Below are 25558 nucleotides of genomic sequence, written 5' to 3' on the forward strand. Positions count from 1 at the left end.
CAGTTTGCCAAATTGTTGGCATTTGAAGCATTGGGTGACTTCCCCTTTTCGGGGCTTCTCCCAGCTAATCCGTTGATGCAGGAGGGTATTTTTTTTTGTGACTATATTGGCCTCTGCGTCAGAGTTAAAAATCACACGGAAGAGGCTCAGATTAGTATTATTGGCTCGTGACCACGGGGTGGAAAGCCTGGTTGCTCGGACAGGTGTGATCTGCGTTAGCTCCTTGATTTTCGAAGCCACATCTTCGGGGGTGAATTCATGGGAGGAGATTCCTCTGAGGATGAGGGTTGGCTTCCTCTCCTCTTTCAGCGTGAAGGAATGTCCTTCCAATTTGGTGATCTTAATTAAATGCATTAGTTTCCTATGTATAATAGGACAAGTGAGCCGGACTTTGAGCCTGTCTGCCGGTAGGTTGGTAATTTCAAATGTGGCATTTTTGTTTATGTTTTTGATTACGAGGCCCAGTGCCCTGGCAGTCAAACCGTACAGGAAAATCGGGGGGAGAAAGCTAATTTTATTCTTAACTAACGGTGGAATGGCCGAGTCAGCGGATTTTCGAGGTTCCGGGACGTGCGTGCGTCGCTTCGGGGCGATGCTCGTTGTCAGAGAGGAGATGGAATCGATTTTTGTTCGCTGGGGCCTCGTTGTCCGAGATGCCCGAGTTTGTTTGTTTACGTTTGTAAACAGACTTACCTGAAGCAAGTTTGAATTCATCTTGGAATCCTTGGATGTAGTTAACGCAGTAGTCTTCTTCACCAGTCCGAGCGTCGGGCAAGGAGACCTTAACCAGTATTGGATTGAAGAGTTATCTTACGCATTGGATAATATCCATACAAGGAATCCAGAGTCCGATCAACTTAATCAGAGCTGTGAACAGAGGTATGCTCAAGGGCATCTTTTATAGATGGCCAACACTGAGAACCATAGAGAACAACAGAACGGACGACATTGCGGTAAATTCTAGATTTGAGACGTTCGTTGATACGTCGATCATAAAGAACACCAGTTGTGGAACACCATTTCATCCAGGTTGCGTTAATACGTGAAGCAATTTCATAACGCAGTTCTCCGTTGGCTGATAGCGTTGACCCGAGGTATTTAAATCGCTCAGTTCTGGACAAGTCCCTGCCGCTGACAGTGATTATGCCTGTTTGTTTCATGGGGATCGATGGTCAAAAATTCAGTTTTATTCAGATTCAATCTGAGACCGTGTTGCATGAGGCGATCATTCCATTTTGGACAAGTTGTTCGAGATCAATTTTGCTATTAGATGCTAGGAAAACATCGTCTGCATAAAGCAGTGTGTAGGGCGCTGGACGTTGGGTATATCGTGTGACGGTGTCCGTAGGAAGAACAATGAGGAGTGGTGGAAGGGCGCTTCCTTGATGAACACCAATAAAAACACGAAGCGGTTTTTTTCTGAGCACTTAACGATTTCCTTCGAAGGTGTCCGGATTTCACTTTTGCTCACTGCATGTAAATGACATTTGCGTCTACAACATGCAATTTTCTTAATTAATTTCAGTCATGCAAGAAAGGCATTATTTTTCGGTTCGGTTTTACAAATAAAAAAGCGAAACTATAATTTGAAAGCAGACAGCTTTGCAAAATCGTATAGCAATATGACAAATTATTCTAGTGGTTGTCACATATCAGTTATTAATTTAGACGTTATTTGGCATAAAAGCGTAGATTCCTAAATTCCTTTTCTTTCGATATAATACATGTTAAACTTTTTCATAATTAGAATTACTTTTTCGTGAGCTTCATTTTACCCATCCGTATAGTCATCAATTCGTCTTCTATCCCGCGCAGGGCAGCCAACACAAAAAAACCCAAAATCCCAAGTGAGCGAGTGTCTCCGGGCATTTTCATAGAATCGTATCATACTTTGGCATGTTGAGAATTCCAAACGCATTTAGTGAGTGATCGAGTGTATTGTGTACAATCGCGTTAGGGACCCCATAATTTCAAGGACTAGTGGGAACCATGCCTTTCGAGTGAGTTGAATATCAGCGTCCATTAACCCAGAACGCGTTCACGTCAGCCCTACACCGCCAGTGCCGCCAAAACGCCGCTCGTCCCAGCGGACGCAATGTCAGGCGGCGGACCCTTCGATATCTTCGGCCGCATCAAAGACATCCTGCGCGGCTTCACCACCCTATCGAAGGATAATTCACTGAAGAGGAGGTAAGTGGCTGCCGTTTCCGTGAGTGTGCTGCCGATTGATCTGGAATTTTGTTTCCTTTCCGATTTCCGACGCGTCCAGGGCAACAGATGAATCCAGCCATCCGCCTATGACCAAATACCGCCGGGTCAGCAATGTATTTCCACAGGTGATCGCCAAACCTCTTGAAGGTGAGCGAGTCCTCCGTGCCCACTTGCGGCCGAGCCTAATTTCATGTTTGTCGTTTCAGAGGATTCGATTTTCACACATCCAGCCAGCGTCGACTTGAGTGCGAATATGACCGACAGGAAGTCATCGCGTAAGTGTGCTTACGAAGCGTTTTTCAATTAGAAAATAGTTTTCCCCAGGAAGCGAGTGGAATGCCAGGTTCTCTTCCCAATCAGGGCGGATAGCGTGGCACCAAATGGCCGCTTGTCCTCATTTGCGGACCAGAGTCCTGGGTGAGGTTTACTCGCTCGCGACTCACGTGGAAGCCCTAAAAATCCAATTTGCCGGCGTACTCGCCCCAGGAGTGAGTTTGACTGTCGCCGGCTAGCGCATTCGCAAGTTTACAGTTTTGACAGTTGTCGGACGGTCGGGAATGGAAGACGTCAAAACGTCACTTGGGTTTGTGGAAAATTTTTGCTTTTTGTTTCTTTTCCCTTCGATTTATCCTTGTTCTGTGCAAGCGTGCGCCTTGTTCGGGTAAAATGGGTGACAAAGGTGAGTCTGAGTTTATCGTAATACGCATTTTATGGTGCCATTCCTTGTTTTGGCCGGGGTTTCGGCAAATGTCCCGTAATAGACGCAAAGTGATGCCATCGCACAGTGATCTCAGAGTAAAATTTCCGTTTACGTGAAAATTAGTCGGCGCGGGAGGTGTGAGCGCCGGTGATTTGTTTATGTGAGTCCAAATTAGGATATGAGGTAATTTGTACCATTACGTGAGCTTCTCGAAAAGGTGCATGTCCTCCGAAATGACATAAAAAGGATTGAATTCGAAACAGTGTTGATGAAGATACATGACATCCCGTTATATTTTCAAGAAAAGATCGTTAAACGTGGCCTCCAATATCTTTTTTTTAGCGCTAGTCCGAGAGTCTCTTTTGAAAGGACTAAGCTAACCTTCAAGTGGTGTTCCCAGGTTTTCAGTTGATACTTTTTTCTTTCCGTAAAGGACATTGTTGGGTCATGGTTTGGTTTGTCCAGATGAGGACGTCAAGCCCCGTGAAAGAAACCGATGTCTTCGGGTTAGTGTTTGGTGGAGTCGTACTCGACTGTGTATAATTCTTCCCTCTCTTTAGCCTTTGTCCCGTTCACAAGCGGGGTCGGCACGTTGTGATCGGTTTCGCCATTTGGCCCTTTCAAATGCCTGATCTGGGTGCAATCTCGAGGCTTTTAAATCCCCATCCAGCGTATCAAGCCACCGTTGCTTAAGTCTGCCTTTTGGTCGTTTACCATCGACTTCGATGTTCAGGCCAATCTTGCCAAGTGAATTCTCGTTCTCACGAATTGCGTGACCATACCATTGAAGACGCCTCTCTCGAAACTTTTCCACGATCGGTGCGACCACCCCATAACGATCACGGATATCCTCATTTCGAATGTGATCAAAACGTGTCACGCTACTAGTCCAACGCAACATTTTCGTTTCCATTACCGCAGGACGCCGTTCATTGTCTTTTATAGTTCGCCTGCACTCAGAACCATAGAGGGCGACAGGACGGACGACATTATGGTAAATTTTAGATTTGAAACGTCCGTTGATACGTCGATCACAAAGAACACCAGTTGTGGAATGCCACTTCATCCAGGTTGCGTTAATGCGTGAAGCAATTTCATAACGCAGCTCTCCATTGGCTGATAGCTTTGACCCGAGGTATTTAAAGCGCTCACTTCTGGGCAGATCACTGCCGCTGACAGTGATTGTGCCTGTTTCATGGGTATCGGTCGTCAAAAACTCAGTTTTGTTTAAATTCAATCTGAGACCGTGTTGCATGAGGCGATCACTCCATTTTTGAACAAGTTGCTCGAGGTCATTTTTGCTATCAGATGCTAGGAAAACATCATCTGCATAAAGCAGTGTGTAGGGCGCTGAACGTTGGATATCCCGTGTGACGATGTCCATAACAAGAACAAAAAGGAGTGGTGAGAGGGCACTTCCTTGATGAACACCAACAGAGACAAGAAGCGGTTTTGATACACCCGCCATACTTCGAACTTTACTTTTCAGATCGTAATAGAGCAATTGAACCCAGCGCACGAGCTCTTCTGGCACGAAGTGTTGTCGTAAAGCATACCAGATCAGTTCGTGTGGTACACGGTCCAATGCTTTCTCTAGATCCAGAAAGGCAATGTAAAGAGGGCGATGCTTCTCACGGTGTTTCTCCATGAGTAACCGCGCAGCGTGTATTGCGTCAGTAGTTCCGCAGTTCTTGACAAATCCGGCTTGATTCACGGTTATTTCAACGATTTCGCGAATACGGTTGTCAAGTATGCGTTCAAAAATCTTCATGGTATGGGAAAGTAACCGGATCGGACGGTAATTTGAACATTCTGCTGGGCTACCTTTCTTTTTCCATATTGGAACAGTGGTACTTTCTTGCCAGTCAGATGGTGTTCTTCCTTCCTGAATAACCCGGTTAAAGAATTCACTGAGCCACAGTGTTGGGTCCCAGCTCTTCGCTTTCCAGAGCTCAGATGCGATGTCGTCAGGTTCTGTTGCTTTCCCCGGTTTCATTCGTTTTATTGCCTCCTCGACTTCAGTTGCGCTGACTGGTGGAACTGCTCCAAATGTCGGCAATGATTGTGGAAGTGGAGGATGAGCAAATTCTTCAGTTGAAATCTGCTCGAAGTATTCTCGCCATCTATCCGTCGCGGCTCGACGGTTGGTAAGCAAAGTACCGTTCTTGTCATTAACACAACAGCAGTGTTCGATATCCTGTGTGCGTTCATTACGGCTTTTAGCAAGTCGCTACAGATCTCTCTGGCCATCCCGAGTGTCCAGTTTATCGTAAAGATTTTTGAAATGGTTCGCTCGGGTGACAGCGACCGCCTTCTTTGCTTCCCGGTTGGTATTCTTATAAATTTGCTAATTAGCAGGCGTTTTATCGTCGAGAAATTTATGGTAGAGGCGTTTCTTTTGACGGACCTTCATTTCAACATCATCATTCGAAAGCCAAGTATCTCGGTTGATGTACCGCTTACCCGGCTTGGTGACCCCGAGGGTTGCAGAGGCCGCTTTGTGGATCGTGTCTTTCATTTGGTTCCATGATTCTTCCACATTCGTAATGGTTGGCAATCGTATGAGTGAGACCGTTTCTTCTTTCTTTTCACCAAATCGCCACCATTTAATGCGCGGCGGGCCAGTGCGTTCCTCACGCTGTTTTATCGGTGGCTTAAATCGCAGGACGGCAATCAACGGCCGATGTTGAGTTGCGATGGTCTCATAGGGAACGACTTTGCAATCAGCGACAGTGGTAAAACTATAAAAATATAGTCGATTTGCGTTTTACTGTTCCCACTATAAAAAGTGGAAAGATGAGACAATCGTTTGATGAACCATGTATTCATAAGTACAAGGTCGTGGGTGTCCGCAAAATCGATTATACGCTCGCCACCTTCATTACGCGTTCCGAATCCCTTTCCCCCATGGCACCTATTACCGTCTGCCTTTTCACCCACATGACCATTAAGATCGCCGGCAATGATTATGTAATCGTCAGCAGGCACGTGACAAGTCTTTTCATCGAAAAGTTGCCAGGGGCCATCTTTCTCGGCATCAGATCTACCTGTCTGTGGTGCGTACGCGGTGAAGAAGTGAATAGTGCGACCAGCTGATATAATGGTGAGCTTCATCAGCCGATCATCAATTCGTTCGACTTCTTTAATGGCATCACGGAAACCCTCTGAGATGGCAATGCCAATACCACCGCGTTCAATGTCGAAGCTTTTGGCACCAGACCATCCGATTCCGAGTTGCTCGGTCTTTTCAGTTAGGGTGTCAACATTTAACGTGCAGACACCTATTTGTTTTGTTTGGACTAACTTGCTTACGTCTTGACGCCGTCCATACGTCAAGAACCCTTGCCCATTTCTCGACAGGACCGGGGCCCGGCCTGCCGCGTCGACTGAGGTGTCGAAAACAGACCTCATATGTACATATCTCCTCTCTTTCCCCCCTGCGGAAATGAGGCTTAAAATTAAGCCCTTCCATTATAGTAACACATCGTTCAACAAGTCCCGGGACTAGCGTAGAAATGGCGCTAATAATGCCATTTATATACCAAGGTTCAGAAGTACCAACCTTCAGATGTGTCAAAATTTGATGTAATTCGAAACATAACCAAGAAAGCTATAGTGGTTAAACTGACGCTACCTTTGCAATCGTGAAAAAATGGACCAAAACGAGTTTCGTGTGTTGATAAAACATTGTTTTCTATTGGGGAAAAAACACTGTTCAAGCTCAGCAATGGCTTGAAAAACGTTATCCGGACTCTACTCCGTCGAAAACAACCATTTGTCGGTGGTTTTCGACGTGAAACGCGGTCGTGCTGATACAAATGATGCGGAACGTTCGGGTGGTGTGTGGAACAAAAGCAACAATGTATCAATGATTTGGAGAGCTGTTTGGCACTGTTTACTCGCAATAAACAGGATTTTTTGCGTCGATATGTGACAGTGGACGAAACATGGATTCACCATTTCACTCCGGAGTCAAGTCGGCAGTCAGTTGAATGGCGTACGACCGGTAAAAGCCGCTCGAAGCGTCCAAAAACACAACAGTCGGCCGGCAAAGTGATGGCGTCCGTATTCTGCGATGCGAATGGTATAATTTTCATTGACTACCTCGAAAAAGGAAAAACCATCAATAGCGACCACTACATGGTGTTATTGGATCGTTTGAAGGCCGAAATAGCGAAAAAACGCCCACACATGAAGAAGAAGAAAGTCATCTTTCATCAAGACAACGCACCGTGCCACAAGTCAATCAAAACGATGACCAAATTCAACGAATTAGGCTTCCAACTGCTTCCTCATCCTCCGTACTCGCCGGATCTGCCCCCCAGCGACTGCTGGCTCTTTGGGGATCTCAAAAAGATGCTCCAGGGAAAAAGATTTGGCTCAAATGAGGAGGTGATCGCTGCTATTGAGGCTCATTTTGAGTCAAAAGACAAATCGTTCTACAAACATGGCATTGCAAGTTAGAGAAGCGTTGGAATGATTGTATAACCCTTGAAGGAGATTATGTTGATGAATAATAAAGAATTTTGCCGATAAAATGTTGTTTTCATAGTTAGTCCCGGGACTTATTGAACGATGTGTTATGACAATAGCCACAGTGTAACTTTTTAAGTGGTGCATTACTGCGCAATTCTTTAACGGGGTTAAAGAGGGAGTCTTTCTTTCGTGTCCCTCACGGAGTAGAGTTGAGAATTCAAATTTTGCCGTGACGTATGAAAAGAATCCACTTTGAGGGACCATCACTTTTAAGGGGAGTGATTGCCACGAGTTTTCATCGATATCGAAAGGAGGCGGACCTCCTCTCTTCCGCCTCCATAAGCTCTTCAACCACTCTGAAAATGGGGTTGAGATTTTAAGTTTTTGATTATTTTATTTATCGGTGACGCTGGAACGTTCTTAAACGTACTCCACAGTTTACGCACCCAGGACTTCCCTCGGCGTTTTGGAACACTTACTTGCCCCGTGTGTGCCGTCACATTGGACGCAATCACATTGGAGGTGGCCGTTCGTTGCCGCATGGGCAGCTCGATGGCAGTTTTTTCATCTGTTTATTATTATTATTTATTATATTCTGTTCAAAGCGGATTAAAATACGGTTTATCGCTTTCACTGGGGTGAGATCGTCCATCTCGAAGGAGGCATCAAAGGTAACTAGCCACAGGCTTAGTCTACGGTCCTCTTGTTTCGCCTTTGATTTGACGAAGGGTTTGACGGACAGCACACTAGAGATAGCTTGGGAATTCAGATCTTCGTTTATCTGCTGTGTGGAGTAGGTGTGATCCAGACCACGAATAATAAGTGGCGTTTTTTTCCGAAGGGACGGTGTATATGAAGAACTTCGCATTGTTCTCCACGAGAAGGTTCTTTGTTGCGGGGTAGTCCTCTTTAGATTTGAAGAGTATTTGGTGGTTGAAGTTTCCCGATTTCTTCACCAGGCAGTCTTGGGTTACGGCATTGGAGCTGGTAGTCTTTTTCATCCTAAAATTTTCTGTGGGTTTTTGGAGTTAAATTACACATCTTTCTGATAAAGATATGGGAATGTATTCTTCAGTATATTATTTGTACGCGGTACGGGCCTTCGTAAGGAGGCTGCAGCGGCTTCCGAACGGCATCCGTCCTGACCAGGATGTGCATACACGTGTCCAGTTCCTTGGGCGCATGGACAGGTACGGACGAGTGTTGGGTGGGACGAGTGCCCTTGATGCGTCGGAGATTGTCTCTCAGCAGACGCACCAACCCCGATTCTGTGAGACCCGATCTCTTGTCGAAGACCGGACCACTTGGAAGTTTCGGGTTCTCCCCGTATACCAGCTCCGCGGGGCTGGCAGCAAATTCCTCTCGGCGGGTTGTACGTAGGCCGAGTAGGACGAGAGGCAAGACTTGGGTCCAGGACGGATCGTCGCGTGCCATAATGGCGGCTTTCAGCGTCCGGTGCTAACGTTCTAGCATCCCATTGGATTGCGGGTGGTATACAGTAGTCCGCTGGCGTTTAAACCCTAGGAGTTTGCCTAACTCCGAGAAAAGGGTGGACTCCAATTGCATTCCCTGGTCAGTGATGACCACTGCAGGGACGCCAAAGCGAGGTATCTACTCTCGACAGAGGGCTTCGGCACATGATTACGCCGTAATGTCTTTCAGAGGTATTGCCTCAGACCACCGCGTAAACCTGTCGATGATTGTGGGACAACACCTATAACCGTGCGAATCTCGCAAAGGCCCTACTATGTCGAGGTGTATCGTGTGGAAACGCTTGGTAGTGCGGGGGAATGAGCCCACTTCTTTCCTTACATGCCTGAAGACTTTACACTTCTGTCATGCGATGTACTCTCTGGCCCAGGAATTGACATCCTTACTCATGGAAGGCCAGAAGTATTTATCGGTGACTAACCGATTTGTTGTCCTGATGCCTGGATGCGCTAAGTCGTGAACTGCGTGGAACACTTCCTTATGAAAGGTGGCCGGAATGTATGGGTGTGCCGCGGCGAATGCGAACAAATAGATGTCGCGGCTACAGCGTTTGGTTGAGTGCTGTTCGTGCTGCTGCTGTTTTTCGGCCGGGCCGTTGTGCCGGTTACTAAAAGACGACCCCTGCCGCTGTCGGAATTGGATGGTGTCTGGGGCTGCGGTGCTGACGTCTGGCGCTGCGGATCACGTCAGGGTCACCACTTTAGCTAACTTTGTATTGACTTTAGCTAACTTTGTATTGAGCGCAGATTGCTGGCTTTGAAATTGCCCAAAATAATGAATACGAAAACAACCGTAAATACTTGATCAGAATTATTTATACATGTCGATACTCTCTATGCACAAACTATTATAAAACTCCATTAATTGTAACGAAAGAGGTTAAATAAATTTTGAATGCTGCGAATCCTGCCACGCCACAACATCATCGTATCACTACTACAATAGCGAAGTGATAGGTAATGTTTTGTAGTGTCCATGGTGATGTGATATCACATCATAAGACATCACTAAGCATCGATGGAAATACATTTTTTAAACTATAAGTCTGACAGAGCAGCTTTTCTTAAAATCCCATTGAATTTTGAGGGTTTCCTGCCTTACTCTATCCCAAATATCAGTGTCAGGATTCTGGATTTGGCATCCCTTCGAAGTATCACGATCCATGTCAAACAATTTCCGAGGTGCAGATTTGTACGATTGTTTGATCTTTGAAGCCCAAAATATTTCGTTGCCACACGTGGTTGGACGTACTACCGCGACATGAGCACGGAGATGCAATGATATTTGATAATATGATTTCCGATGGACTATCCTGTGGCTGAAGACGACCAGGAGGGGAGCTATTCCAAAACCTAAAAATAGTTGGCGCAATTGATTGTGAAGGTCCATCGGGAAATACTGAAGTTCCACCTATTCCGTCGGCACGCCTACTTCTAAGCTAGCCTAAAGCTCCGGAAACTTCTCACGGGAGGTAGCTGGTCATTTGGAACACTTCAGTGTCAGTTAACAAAACTTCACGTGTTCTTGGCCGATGCATAGTTCCGCATTAGAACTTGAAAAACTAACAAACATCGTGCGAACCTAGCGAAAGGTCAACACGGGAGCTAAACTTGGAGATGAAAAGCAAAAAAAATAACGGACCGTACCGGAATACCACGATTGAGATGGATCATCGATTACGGATTGATCGCATTCTCAATCGATGCTTCTCCTGCGTCAGATGTTCGATATAGCTTTGGCATCCTCAGGCCTCTGAAGTAGTGTAAGTTTTCCGGATTAAAGAGGAGTTGGGGAAGAGGAAGTCTTCAAGGGATCAAACCCAGGGTAAGCATAGTCTTCAACAGAATCAACTTCTGTTTGAACTTATGTAATTTATTGTCATTTTCTGTAATCCTTCAGGAAGGATTTCTTTAAATATATGACTTGCGGTTTCGTCCAGGGCAGAGACAGCTCATCAGGCTGTCTCACCTCTGCCCTGGTTCGCAGGTGTTATACCCTCCTTTTTATAATTAGCCAAACACAATCTGGGTGCCAAACGTAAATCCGCCCGCATTTCAGACCAAAGTTTGACCGGAGCTCAAACATTTTTCTTTAAGAATTGAGAAGTCCTAAATCCGCATCCACTTCATGGCGGACCGGACCAAATGGAGAGCAATTTACCCAGTCTTTATGGTCCAGGACTCCTTTTTTTGGGCTACACACCCAAATTTAAAAATTAAAAGGGAATGAGGACGGCTTACGGTTTTGAGAAATTCATTGAACTGGTGAATTTTTCACTCCTTTAGTAAATTAGCCAAAGAGTTTTGATCAAGTGGAAACATCTTTCACTCTGTTCGGAGGAAATTTAATTTATTTATCAGATTCTGAGAACCACAACCACCACGTGGACCACAATCATGGAAGTATGTTGCTTTCCAACTGATCCGGCGGACTTAGGAATCTTTCAATTTCCAAACAAAAGTCTTCTTTCAATACTTCACTTATATCACGATTCAGTTTCTAATAGCTGATGTTTTGGGAGTTTTGGCACACGTATCCGCGCATTTCTTCAAAAATACCGCAACATTACTACTGTGTCCGGATGGCTCAAGTGGTTAGAGCGCTGGGCTGTCGTAGCGGAAGGTCGCGGTTCAAATCTCGCTGGGGGCAGAGGAATTTGTTATCGTGATTGGATGTCGGACACCAGTCGACTCAGCTGTGAATGAGTACCTGAGTCAAATCAGGGTAATAATCTCGGGCGAGCGCAATGCTGACCACATTGCCTCCCACAGTGTACTGTGGTGTACCGTTACGGTCTTAAATGAAGTGCTCTAACACACTTCAAGGCCCTGATCCAATATGGATTGTTGCGCCAACGATTATTATTATTATTACTACCAAGCATAATCTCTCTGAGCCCGTTAAGCATGATATTCAGCACTACATCAACACTACGGGCTCACCATTTTTCTCTAAGGTGCGTCCATTACCACCGCAAAACCTCATAGTTGCGTGGAAAGAGTTCAAAGAACTTCTTAGGATATTTGCAGACCTTCAGACAATGGTTGGTCTTTGCCACTTCACATGGTCTTTAGATCCAATAGCGAATGGAGATCTTGTGGCGGCTGCAGACGTCTAAATGCTAAAACGATTCCAGAGCGATACCTAATCCGACTCATTCACGATTTTGCACAATCTATCGCAAACTGTCATATTTCCTCGTCCTTGGACTTAGTCATCAAATCCCTGTAGCTCTCGAAGACATTTCAGACTCTTCGAGTTCGCTAGGATTACTTTTGGACTGTGCAACGCGGCACCAACCTTTCAGAGATTCATACACCCTGTGCTGCGAAACTTCCACTTCTGTTTCGTTTATTTGGATGAACTTGTCGCGTCTTGCTCTGAGTTCGAGCATTTAGAGCATCTCGAGGGCATTTTTGAACGTTTTCTTGGGATTGGGATATTTAACGGTGAGAAATGTAAATTCTTGCAAACGCAGATGAGATTCCTCGTCCACCTGATTACCACTAAAGGCATTCCAACCCGACCCAGTCAAGGTGCAATCGATTTCGAGCTTCCCGCTTCCAAAAACTTAATCATCTGAGAAGGTTCTTGGGTATGTTAAACTTCTATCATCGTTTCTCGCCAAAGGCCACTCATCACCAATCGCTCTTTAACACCTTGTCTGGGCCGAAGACCAATGATTCCCGCCTGATTGTGTGGTTTCCAGAGGCTGTCCAGGCGTTTGAGATCATCAAGCAATAGCTAGTAGATCCTACATTTCTGGCATTCCCTCAGCAAGATGCACTCCCATAGCCTCATTTGTCATTGCCTCAGACATTGCCGTAGGCGCTTTTCTTCGCAGAAAAGTGAACCCAATCTGACAGCCGTTGAGCTTCTTCTTCCAATAACTGGCGTCCGCTCAATGGAGCTACAGAATTTACGATCGTGAGTTAATCGCCGCGTGCCTCCCAATCAAATACTTTCGATATTCCCTAGAAGGTAGGCCATGCACAGTATTCACGAATCACAAGCCACTCACTTTTGCCCGACAAAGCGTCCCCTCGCCAACTTCGGCATCTGAGCTTTATCAGCCAGTTCCCTTCCGATATTCAATACATGTCTGGAAAAGATAACGTAGTTGACGTTTTGACGTGTTGCAGAGGTCAAGATCCCGCCACCGTCGATTTTCCGGCAATCGCTGAAGCGCAGAAAGACGACGCAGTTTTTTAGAGATTGTGGACTAACTCCAAATACAGATTTAGGGAGTTTCCTATCTTCGATCCAACAACCAGTCTATACTGCGAGACCTCAGACAAGGGGCCAAGGCCATACTTTCCGGCCGATTTTCAAAAGGAAGTATTTCACACCGTTCACGATCTAGCGCACCCAGCCATTCCGACAACGAATCGGTTAGTCACGCAAAGTATTTCTGGCCGCCCATGAACAAGAACATTAATTCTTGGGGCAGACAGTGCATCGCATGCCAGAAGTGCAAAACTACACGGATGTGAGGAAAAAGGTAGGAGGTTCACCAATCGGTTTCACACAATCTACCTCGACATCATTGATAGGTTCACGCGGTGGTCTGGGGCGATACCTCTGAAAGACATTATTGCACAACCTTGTGCTGAGCCCCTTCGTCGAGAATGGATTTCACGTTTTGGTGTGCCGGCAATTATAACCATCGACCAGGCAATGAAGTTTGATTGAATCCTCCTCCCGTTTCTCAGAGTTGGGCAAACTTTACTACTTTTTACCACTCGCTGTCCAGTCCAATTGGGTTGCTCGAAAGGAACGCTGAAGGTCGTTATAATAGTCCAGGACGACCCTTCTTAGTCGGAACTCCTGCCACTCGTTCTACTTAGCCAATCGAGAAGAATTTGCTGCGAGTTCCGCAGAGCTGGTACGCGAAGATAATATGAGACTCCCCAGCGACCTAGTTCCCGACATCAGGTCGGGACTCAACACTACCGGTTTGTTGCCTATGCTTAAGGACACAATACCGAAACTGAAGTCGCCATCATGCGAAAAACCGTGGCTGACGTGCTCAGGGATCTCGAATCATGTACGCATGTCCTAATTAGGATGGAAGCCTCTCTCTCCCATTACGAGGGGCTCTTCGAAGTCCTCGAGCGAAGCCCACACCATTATAACCCCAACGTCGGGGGCATAGTCACGAGGGTTTCCTTAGCTCAACCAAAAGTGCTTCTTGCAGGATTTGTTATGACTTGCGGCAGTTGAGTTGAAGGAGCCGTGCGTCTGGTTCCCCGATGATATCTCCTTTTTTCAGCTGGGGGTGGATGGTTGTGGCTTTTAATACAAAAAAGTTAGAATTTGCCCTTTTCTCTCCCTCAATCTTTTCAAAACTTCCATGTATAACTTCTGGTTGACAGTTTGATCCGAGGGAACGAACTCAGCGTGCACAACACCCCTACAATCGAAGAAACACATGAGCATTGTCATTATATTTGATTTCACTTATATGTTTACCATAGCGCAACAACGCGTGTGAATGTGTGCCACCGTTCGTGGTTATCTGAAATGCTATTAAGCTCCCCACACCTTTTCGGGAGACGTTCGCACTCCTTCACTGTTCTGCGCCAAGTGGCGGTGACCGACTCGTCGGCAATCCTGGGAGAATGGATTCCACGGCATGTCGTAGTCAGAAATGCAATTGTTGCCCTTCCTTAATGTGTGACATACCCACTGCCATTTCCGTCTTCCAATCACAACGCGTAGGAGTGCCAAGCCTGTGCGCCGACCAAGTTCTTCGTTTGAGATAGTGGAGTCGGGCCAGCGTACTCCGATGATACAACGCATACAGGTATTGGCGAAAGCTTGGAGCTTTTGGGTAACAGTGGAGTTCACTCCCATATAGCAACACAGAAAGAACACTAGCACAGAACAGTCCCAACTTAATCTTGGTGTTGAGATAACTGTATTTTCAGATTTTAGACAGGGCAGCGAAAGTGAATGTAGCACTGTTAATGCGTCGGGCAACATCCAGTTCCGTTCATCAATCCGCTTCCACAATTCCTCTTTACTTTACAAAAATTTACCCCTTCGTCATTACCAGATTTGCAAATTGTTGTCTTTTTTCAGAACACTCTCGACTCAACAACTCGAATTCAAAGTCTAACATTTCAAATCCCAATTTGAATAGCTACGCTGAAATAGAATACTCAGACGATGACGATGATGTAATTTTCAAAAATCCACGGCACCGAACTGTGGTCAACAGCACGCCTAGCACGACAGGGCTGGAGAATTTCAAAAAACATCAATTAAATGCAATTTTTCCGGATCATATACCCGTCATCGTTCGCAATACCAGACCAAGAACACTGAACACCAGCAAAAACAATAGCAGGACATCAAAACCCGTTTTAAATGGAAATATATCTGACATACCGCCTTTAGTCCGAGCATTTAATAACAGTCGTGATGTTTCTCTCACGAAATCTGATTCGTCTGGTGATACGTGGCATAAACGTCTCTCTGCCAGGCCTTCTCGCGAATCAACAAAGTGTATTCCACCGTTAATTGATACCCGAACCGGCCGTTTGGCCGCTCCTAGTATTACGATCGATAGAGCTGCAGATTTTGGATCTTCACGAACATACGTGAATGGAATTGACTATCCAAATGAAACAAAGATAACGAACGGTATCGTCGCTGATTCCTATTCCAGGGTATCATCGATATCCCAACAACAATCGCATCCGTCGCAAACTCAGCGAAAGGTAAGAAATTCTTCCGCTGAGAAAGCTTTCGGTATCCGGGATCGTAATACCTACATGGAGTTGCTGAAGAGAATCGCTCCTGCATTGTATAAGTCCAATGATAGCGAACGTGATCGCCAGCAATTGGGCCAACTTGCCGATGCCCGCAATGCGAAATCAGCCAATCAACGGACAGTTGTCACTGTAGAGTTGCTCGACGATGAGAACGATGAAACTCAACAGAAGGATATTATTGATTTGTCAAATGACGATATACAGGTAACGCAGAAATTCAGGTTTGAAAATTCATTTGATATTAACTTTTTATGTTTCCGCTTAGATGATTTCTGCTTGTCAAAAAATCCAAAGTAGCACAAAAAATGAAAGGAAAGTTGGTTTGTAAGTACTTCGTCACACGATCCTTTAGCATTTAAGTAATTTAACGTAAAACACTCGCAGGCCTGCTGTTGAACCGGTGAACTCTTTGAAGGATAGATTGGAAAGTACTCCCGCGTTGCAGCCGGATTGGTTGGAGAAATTCTCGAGTGTATACAAAGAGAGGTCGAGGTTAAACAAGCAACATATTATTGAGGCTGAGGAAAAGTAAGTAGGATCGGCAACAGTATCAAATTTATCTCCATCTCATAATTTCGGGCGTATGCGATTGAATATTTTATCCTTTTCTATGGCGTCTATATTGATGCAAATGTGCTCATAAATCAGGAGACTACGACATTTGCCATAATCAGACGTGATTCGTTCTATTCACTCTGTCCGTTCTGAGTAAAATGGTAATCTGGTAATCTGTTCTGTGAAAGCTACCACGCGACAAGCCTCGAAATAATAATGCGGATCTGATGAAACCATTGTTGTGGACTAGAGTCTGCAGTTGTGAGTAGAGTAAAACACTTTCGCTATCGTCTCGGAGGTTGTATCTTTAATTTTTTGACTTCTGGCCATCTTGTGTATCGATCAACCACTGTAAGGGCATACTAATATTCAGATTTGGTGATAGAGCCTACCATGTCAATGAGCAGGTAGGTAGCTGAAGCGTATACCAGAAACTGCAACGTGCTCGTCAGATTGTTGCGTCACAGCGGAGACGAGAACCACCGACTGCATTGCCGGCAGTAAGAATGCCTCCGCTGACACATCTGGTGGCTTGGTATGAGGCCGACACGTTACACGTCCTTCTTCTTGTGCCGACCGCCGACCAGAGGAATCGGAGCGCTCCCGAAAAATCTTTTTCTGGTTGCCTTTTTCGATCTTTTGTGTGTTTTGCTTGCTCTACATAATCCTAGAATTAATGCATAGGTTAAAGATAGCGTTTCATCGACTTTGCCACCAATAGGTAGGTCACGTATCGTTATCGTATGCTCAAAAGATTGACAGGGGCTTGCCTGCAATCAACGGCATGAATGATTTGCTTAGGCATATTGGATGTTACCAAAAAATCATGATGTCGTGCAGCCGTCGACTGCCTGGGAAGCCTCCGCACTCCCTGCTCCAAACACGTCATCCGATCTACTGCCTGAAGGCTTTACGACTGCTTAACTGCTTCCGATCGTTGCGAAGTCCTAGTGGAAATTTGGTCGATATCACCCAAAAACGATTCCTTTTCGACTTCCTTCGAAATCGCGAAGACACCACAAATGTAAAATTATCGTGGTAACTACTTCCGTTTTATTCCTTTTATTCTAATGAGTGACTCACAGAACAACGGAGGTGCCTCTTCAACCGCACCCCCGAATAAACTCCTCCATTTTTCTTTTCTTTAGCCAGAGCCAACCTGGATTTATTCGTGAAAATTTCGATTCGTGTAGATTTCCTGAAATCACACTATCGCTGGTACTAGATTTCCTTTAGAAAATTTAAGGAAAAGGTCGGCACTATACACTCAACTCTCATTAATCCAACAAAGCATCGGCTCAGCCGTCCATCGAGTCCACATCTACCCAATTGCAGTCCCACTGTATCCCAGCATTTTTCATGCACAACATTTCGCCTTAGCCAGAAACAAGCGTTGGAAATGTATTTAATAATTTGCAACATGAGGTCTATGTGGAAAAAACAACAAAACAAAGTTAATGATCATTTTTGAAGGGAGAATATTTAAGTGGATTTTAGGATGGAGAAGTTAAAAAAAGCAAAAAAACTGATCATTTTTGAATTAGTATTAGATAAGTGAATGTTAAGTTGGGAAGTAGGTAATTGAAAGGGGTGTAAGGAAGTGTTGAGAGAAGTTAAGTAGGAGAAAAAGGAAATATGGTGCATACAGATCGACACAGGACAAAGCGGATGGTGCGCAGCTGTAAGCACTATTGATATCACGCCGAAATTTGGAGGGAACGTCAGTGACAGATGGGGCAACGACGCACAAAAAAAAAACAGAACTTGAATTGAGTCAGTAGGAGTGTTAAACGATGTTCACTCCAGGCACTCACCTACACGCCGTCGCTGTTCCGAGGAGCTTCAATTGTTCTACCTCATTTGACTCTGGGGGATCTACGCGTTGCCCATCCTGCGATAGATTGTATAGCATAACTCGCAATGGAATTCTCGGGGTTTCGGCCGTTTCTCGATGTGTGATCTATTGATCTATCCACTGCCACTTTAGCCTTCTGATCAATACATCTACTGGCATCTGCATTGTTAAAGAAGGCTTGGGGTCTTTGAGCAACAGTGGCGGTAACTCTCCGTATAGCAGCACAGAGAGTACAACGACGCTACCTTAAGGTTGGTGTTGACGCATCTCCATTACCAGATTTGAGTCAAAACAGCGGAGGTGACTCTAGCGCTGTTAATGTGTCGAACAACGTCAATTCCAATTGCTACTTTCGGCAGAAATAACGCTCCTCAGATATATAAACTGTTCGATGCTTTCGAGGTTCTGCCCATTAATGCAAATATGAAGAGTGCGATGGCCAGTCAAATTGAGAACATTAGGTTTGTTGTGTTTATCATCAGTTTGGTTCTGTTTGCTTTTTCCAAATCTAGAGCCATCTGGTCAACGTCCATCAGTCGGTCAGACAGCGAGCAGATGTCTTGAGCGTAGTCGTCTTTGAGAAAAGATGATATCTTTTTTTCAACCCTCCACGTCCTCTAGCTAAGGCAGCGTGAAGAGCGTCACCCATAACGAGGAGAAAAAGTTTCAGTGACAAAATAGAACTCTGGCGGGCTCCACTTTGTATTTAAAATTCCTCAGAGATTCTTCGTCGCGATATTCTGTACCGTCATACCACTATGATAAGTTTCTCCCAAATGCTCCTGCGGAGAGCATTGCAGATATACATTCTACACACGCTGCAGAAAGTTCTTTTGAAATCAATAAAGGGCATGTGTAGCCGTGATCTTAACTCCGCCGTTCCACAATGGTCTTGAATGAGGAGCTCATTAAGCGACTGTCAGATGAGTGAGACGCCCAAGCTTCATCACTTACTGGCAGATCTAACACTTGGTGATCGTGTACCAAGGCAACTGGTACGCGAAATGAAGCATTTGAGTGTTGATAAAGTCGGCACTGAGCTAATAGTCTTAGCGATTGCAAAAAATTTACGGCGAACACATAGGCCATCTTGGCATTGCGGATTGAGGGTCTTTGAACACGTTGACTGCAACCGCAGATAACTTACCACACGTCAAATCAGGTGACCCAGTTGCAGCAGGCGGTGGCAGCGTAAATAGCCATTGTTTCTAAATTGGCAGAGATAGATGCTTTGTGCTCAAGAAGTAAGGCTAGATCACGGTCTAGATCTGTCTCTTCTGAAAAGGACGATCGGCTAGTAGGTGGTCCAGGACTCTCGACAAGTATGGAGTATCCTGGTACCATCGTAAGTTCGCCGAAAATGATACAAAACGTACGACTTCTGCACTTTGACACAAAAAAACTGGACTTGCTGAGGGTGTAAAAAATTGTTTTTCAAAGTCATGAGCGACTTTTTCCAGGACGTTCAGAATTGTGTGCGTTTATCACGCAAGTTACTCGTTCTACCACAATCCGAGGGGTTTTAATATGTTCGATACAGGAGGATTCAGAATGGAAGTCAGCCTGCTTTCTGTCGACTAAACATTCGAGGTATTCCTGGATATGCTCCAAGATTATTTTAATATATTTTTGGAGACAGCATGGAACACGCAAATATCCCTGCAGTTATCGCATTCAAACAGCTGCTGTTCTGAATCATAATGATGATCTCCTTTCATCATTCATCCATTTGAGATCTCAGTTTACCAGGACTTACCTGAGTGAATGTAATAACTCTCACAGTCTTGGGTTGCGAACAACAGTTCCCTGAGGAGATCGTCAAGACCAGCGGATTTTCTCCGCTTCGGCGCGTTGATGGTGAAGATAAGTTCGTGGTGGGAGCAGACCAAAGGTAAAACTTCATCGGATGTAATATGAGTGAGAGTTTTGGTAAAGCGCTTTCCATCTATTCAGCTGGTCGTCATCGTGGATAAGAAGTCTTCCATTGAAGACCTCCATAGGACCACTAAAAGGCGTTTGACCACTTTCATGATGCTGTACACGGCAACGAAATCGTTTCTGCTTCCCTCATCGCTATATGGTTGCTATTCATACCATGGTAGAGTATACCGCGTCATTCGCACCTAGGTGCTATCGTATCTGGTCCATAGAAATGCATTTCAACTCTTTCCCCTAACACGCCCTCCTCTACTATTTTGCACTGAGTCCTCTTAGGATAACCGTCTTGGGGCAAAATACGTGCTGGTGGTTATAGTGGGTAACCATCGTTAACACTTATTTCTATGGTCTTTTTAAGACGCGGATTGATTTGGCCACAACAGAGCCCCGCCACCAACACCACGGTACTGGTTTATATTAAGTGCAGACTATTCATACCAGTGGATGTAAAGCCTATCGAGCACCCCTGCCGCAACTAAGGGAACGGCTCCTGATTTGAACGCTTGACCCCATTTGAGTGGATTGATGGCCGAAATGATCCTCAACTTGGGAGTCGGTACCCTCACGACTAGCGAAGGTACGCAGATAGGTAAGTACCAGTGGCTGCCCCGAGGAGCTCAGTTAGCGATGTGAAGTGCCCTTTTGATGCCACAAACTCCCTGAGACAATGACTGCTGTTATAAGAGCAAGGAGGTAGAGTCCAGTCGGCTCATATCTTCAGAACCAATCGTTAGCATTCACGAAGGAGAGCAGCTCTCCCTTCCTGCAACTGCAGATCTCTCTGAGGTCCTCAAAGAATGGTTCAGCTAGTGTCCCTGGGCTGGCTGTAGCTACAGCTGGACAATCGCAAAAGATGTGCTTGAGGGTTTTTCCCTCTTTTCCGCAGCTTCGGTAATGTGAATTGTAGGGCCCCCTATCGTCCAGTGCCACATGCAGGCCGTCATAATCTTATATGCATTCGCACGCGCCTGGCACAAGCGCTCTAGCGACCTGGTTTTGCTTAGGCACGGGAAAATTCCTCTTTGACTCGGCGCAGGTGGTGAGCCTTCGCCATCTGAGGTCCGTGGCTGCTAAGAAGTGCGAGTAGACTCCAATCTTGACAGTCGCCAGCGGAACGCTAGGTCCGGACACAGAAAAGCGTGCAGACTCTTCCTTGCGAAGATACATGCTCTAGGTCTGTCTCGATCAGCGTCTCTTGTGCTGTGGAATAAATTAATAATATTAGGTTGGGGGAAAAGTAATGTCGTATTTTGTGAATAAATAGCGACACTTCAACATATTTTGTGTTTTACTTATCGCATCGGGTCATACTATACGGCGATTTGAAGAAGACAATCTGGGCTACAGGTGTCTTTTTGACAGTTTTATGATCGTACGTTTCAGTCTCAAGATGGAGTCCATCAAGCAAGAAATTCGTCATATTTTTACTATCTGAGAGGTAAAAATGCAACGAAGGCGGCCAAGCAAATTTGTGAAGTTAATGGGTCCGATACTGTAACGATTCGGACAGCAGAGCATTGGTTCGATCGATTTCGTTCTGGTGTAGTGGATGTCGAAGATACACCCCGTACTGGTAGGCCAACTGTGGTAGAAACCGATAAAATCGTCGAATTGATCCAAGTAGACCGGCATGTGAGCATTCGCTCGATTGGCCAGGAACTGAGTAAGGACCATAAAACCGTTTGGAACCATTTGCAGAAGATTGGATTCCAAAAAAAGCTGGATGTTTGGGTGCCACACGAGTTGACTGAAAAAAATCTCTTGGACCGAATCAACGCCTGCGATGCACTGCTGAAACGGAACGAATTCGAGCCATTTTTGAAGCGCATGGTGACTGGTGATGAAAAGTGGATCACGTACGAAAATCTCAAGCGAAATAGATCGTGATCGAAGCGCGGCAAGCCGGCCCAAACCATCGCCAAGCCCGGATTGACGGCCAGGAAGGTTCTGCTGTGTGTTTGGTGGGATTGGAAGGGAGTCATCCCCTATGAGCTGCTCAACTATTGCCAGACCCTTAATTCGGTCCTCTACTGTGAGCAACTTGACCGTTTGAAGCAGGCGGTTGACCAGAAGCGGCCAGGATTGGTCTTCTGTTCCACCATGACAACACTCGGCCTCACACATCTTTGATGACCAGCCAGAAGCTATGGGAGCTCGGATGGGATGTCCTATCGCACCCACCGTATAGTCCGGACCTGGCATCAAGTGATTACCATCCCTTCCGGTCTATGCAAAACGCTCTTGGTGGTACTAAGTTGGCCTCAGAGGCTTGCGAAAACTGGCTGTCTGAGTTTTTTACAAATAAGGAGGGGGAGTTGTATAAGAGGGGGATAATGGAGTTGTCTTCTAAATGGCAACAAGTTTGCGAACAAAACGGCGCATATTTGACTTAAATCGGATAATTTTAAATAAAGCGTTAAAATTCGATCACAAATACGACATTAGTTTTTCCCCAACCCAATATGTTCCTATGACCGGGGACCCAGAGTAGGGTGACGTCCAGACCGCTCAATTTGTTTCTGCGCTGCCTCACCAGCCGAGCTGCCCCAAAGTATGCACTCTACTGGTTGGATGTCAAATGTTCAGTACTTCTGACGGAGCTGATCGGTCGTGAGCTTTGAAAGCCGAGGAAATATACACGTTCTCCGCTCCTGTCTGCTCCAGTTTGAACACGACTAGGCCGTTGGAACTCAGGCCTGGACACAGAAAACCGTGCAGACTCCTTCTCGCCAGGGTACATACTCTAGAGCTGTCCCGATCAGTGTCTCTTGTGTTGTGGAATGAATTATAATATTTGCTTCGATAGTTCGGTCGCTTCCAACCCAGGACTCCTATACTAGTGCGACGCAGATGTCTTTCTCTATGAGGAAAGCAAGCAGATTAGCCATGTGCTTCCAGATTTATCTACGTTACCCTCAGTATGATTTACTTGCTTAGAGGGTTCGTCAGTCATCTCCTCCAACTGATTGACGGTGTCGACTGGATCCAAATCGATCGGTTTCGAGGAGTGGAACACTTCTACCTTTGCGTTCCTGACTCCGAACTACACTTTGTAGTCTGTCTTTTTCAGTGCCTCCAGGGTCCATTTATACGGAGCAGAAAAAGGTTAGCTGTCTGTCTGGGGTTTCTCCTCGTTGATAACTACCCAGCCGTCCATGGGAATCCTGAAGGCGCAGGGATTGAATGAGCTTGTGCTTGTCCATGCGGATCTTCGTCAACCAGATGCGAGCGGCTGGTCCCCGGTGTCGTAGAGCATGACCTTGAGCTTTATGCCCTCCATCCCTAATCTTGGCGGCGTACGAACCGAGAATGTCCGTGAAGAATTAGTCCTTGAATGCTATAACGTGGAATCCACGGACTATCAGAGAGGAATCGAAACGGGGGATGAATCCCGTCTGAGGCGATACTTCATCGGATGTGATACAGTTAAGAATCGCAGTGAAGTGTTCCTTCCGCCTCTTCAGCTCCTCGTTATCGTGGAGTCGACCGTTAACGTCCCTCACTATCCAGTAATCGAGTTCCTTTTGTCACGATGTACGCTACGCTGCGGTTCTCATATTGCACTGTATCGAAGCTCTAACTCGTCACCCCCCACTCCGCTCGCAGGCATCCGTAGAGCTCTCATCTCCATTGGCCTCTACGTTTCCATAGTCATCCAGGTCTTGTGATGTCCTTTTGGGGCGTAATCGACAACTCGTAGTCAATATTCTGTTTGATATCGGTTTTTTAAATATGAGGGCGCGGCGTGCAGATGCAGTAAGCGTTAATCCGAAATGTTTTGTTCCGTCAGTGCCGCAAGGGGAGAGGAGTATTCACCAGAGTCTCTCCGTCTTGGCCAACTTACTGTCGAATGTACATGAAGTTAGCATTCCGGTCTCATTCTCGATACCCTTGTCGGAGAGTTTTCACCGTTGATGGAAGCAAAAAGTAATTTTCTTGGATAACTACCAAATCTAGGTGGCCCTGTGTACGTGGTAGGTAAAGCGTGGTTTCCTTTCTGAACAGTTTGACGATGAAATTACTTTATTTGGAAGAGGTAATCCGTAAGTATGACTCCATCACATTCCAAGATCTGAAGTAGGACAACTAGTGGAATCAACTTACTGTGGATCTACTCTTGACGTTAGAAATATGGTAAGCTGGAAATCTTCCTTAGAACTAATCGCATACGCACTCCCGACTAACGTATCCTTCTGATAACCTCACACGAATATATTATGAACTGTCTTTGTGCTATTTATGTAAAGTCCTTATTTCTCGAGCAGTGCTCGCAAATTTTCCAAGGATACTGAACAGCAGGAGAAGTTATTGGTTGACAAATTACGTAATTGTATGGTCCATCAAGAGACAATAATTTTGGATGAGTCCGAAGAGGAGGAGGAAGAAGAATTCCCAGAGTTCACAGAAGAGCAGCATTCCATTGTGAAAAGGGCGCTGTATCGTGGATCGCAGGATGAGGTGAGTTTTCGAACGTCCAGATAAGATTAGCTCTAGTACGGACAATTTAACACTGTCTTCATATTTCCATCAGGTTTTAATATCGAAGTTCAACATGAACATAACCAGACGCGACATCTACACATTGGTCGGTGATACATGGCTTAACGACGAAGTGATTAACTTTTACATGAACCTTCTGATGGAGCGTAGCGAGCAACGTAGTTCGGAAGGTCTTCCTAAAGTCTACGCTATGAATACTTTCTTCGTACCGCGTCTCCTTCAATCCGGTCACGGAGCGGTACGCAGGTGGACGAGGAAGGTTGACATTTTCTCGTACGACGTTATACCAGTTCCTGTCCACGTGGGCCAGGTACATTGGTGTATGGCCATTATCCATCTAAAGCAAAAAACGATCAAATATTACGACTCCATGGGAACGCCCAATCCACGCTTGCTAAACGCACTCGAGGACTACTTAAGAGAAGAATCGCTTGACAAGCGAAAAGAACCTTTCGACACATCCAAATTCCACAAAGAAAGCGTCGCAGATGCTCCACGCCAGATGAATGGAAGCGACTGCGGTGTTTTCAGTTGCATGTTCGCAGAATATATCACCCGAAATCGTCAGATTACATTTTCACAGGAGAATATGCCCTACTTCAGGCGTAAAATGATCTTAGAAATAGTCCAAGGAAAGTTGCTTCTGTAAAAGGTCCTGTTTGAATCGTTTAGAGTTTACACAAAATTATAACTATTGAGAACTGAAAAAATGAAAGGAACGTGAAATATTTATTGTATTTAAATAAAAAGTGAGGACAAGTATCTTTTTTAGTGGCTGCCCAATGTGAACTCGGTTTTCCCAATGACTTTTGGCGACTTGGTCATTGATTGATGCGAGCGTGTGCGCTTTTAGGTTTGAGGTTGTTCGAAGTAAAATCGTCTCAATTTAATGAGATGGCGAAGTGTTGCGTCTGTGTAACTATTATTTTCAACACAAAACAATATAGATGAGAAATGTTCTTTGTTTCTATATTTAAAAAAAATCTTCATGTAGTCATAAGTTCTTTTTTATTTGTGATTAGTTTCGATTAAATAAAATAATTCCTAGGAAAA

General features: G+C 45.4%; 1 protein-coding gene across 2 annotated transcripts; it reads left to right on the plus strand.

Moving 5' to 3' along the window:
• The first annotated feature begins 1667 nt into the window (after positions 1-1667).
• LOC119657577 (sentrin-specific protease-like) lies at positions 1668-25558 on the plus strand. Of its 2 annotated transcripts, XM_038064543.1 has the most exons (8): positions 1668-2190; positions 2270-2358; positions 2418-2486; positions 14963-15861; positions 15923-15981; positions 16042-16185; positions 24271-24463; positions 24537-25558. In XM_038064543.1, the coding sequence occupies exons 1-8, from the start codon at positions 2096-2098 to the stop codon at positions 25152-25154; spliced, it is 2166 nt and encodes a 721-aa protein (XP_037920471.1). In that variant the 5' UTR covers positions 1668-2095; the 3' UTR covers positions 25155-25558. The 2 variants fall into 2 exon arrangements, with proteins under 2 accessions (XP_037920471.1, XP_037920473.1); XM_038064545.1 differs by lacking the exons at positions 1668-2190; positions 2270-2358; positions 2418-2486 and adding an exon at positions 2746-2890.

Source organism: Hermetia illucens, chromosome 5 (assembly GCF_905115235.1).
Source record: "Hermetia illucens chromosome 5, iHerIll2.2.curated.20191125, whole genome shotgun sequence".
Lineage (NCBI taxonomy): Eukaryota > Metazoa > Arthropoda > Insecta > Diptera > Stratiomyidae > Hermetia > Hermetia illucens.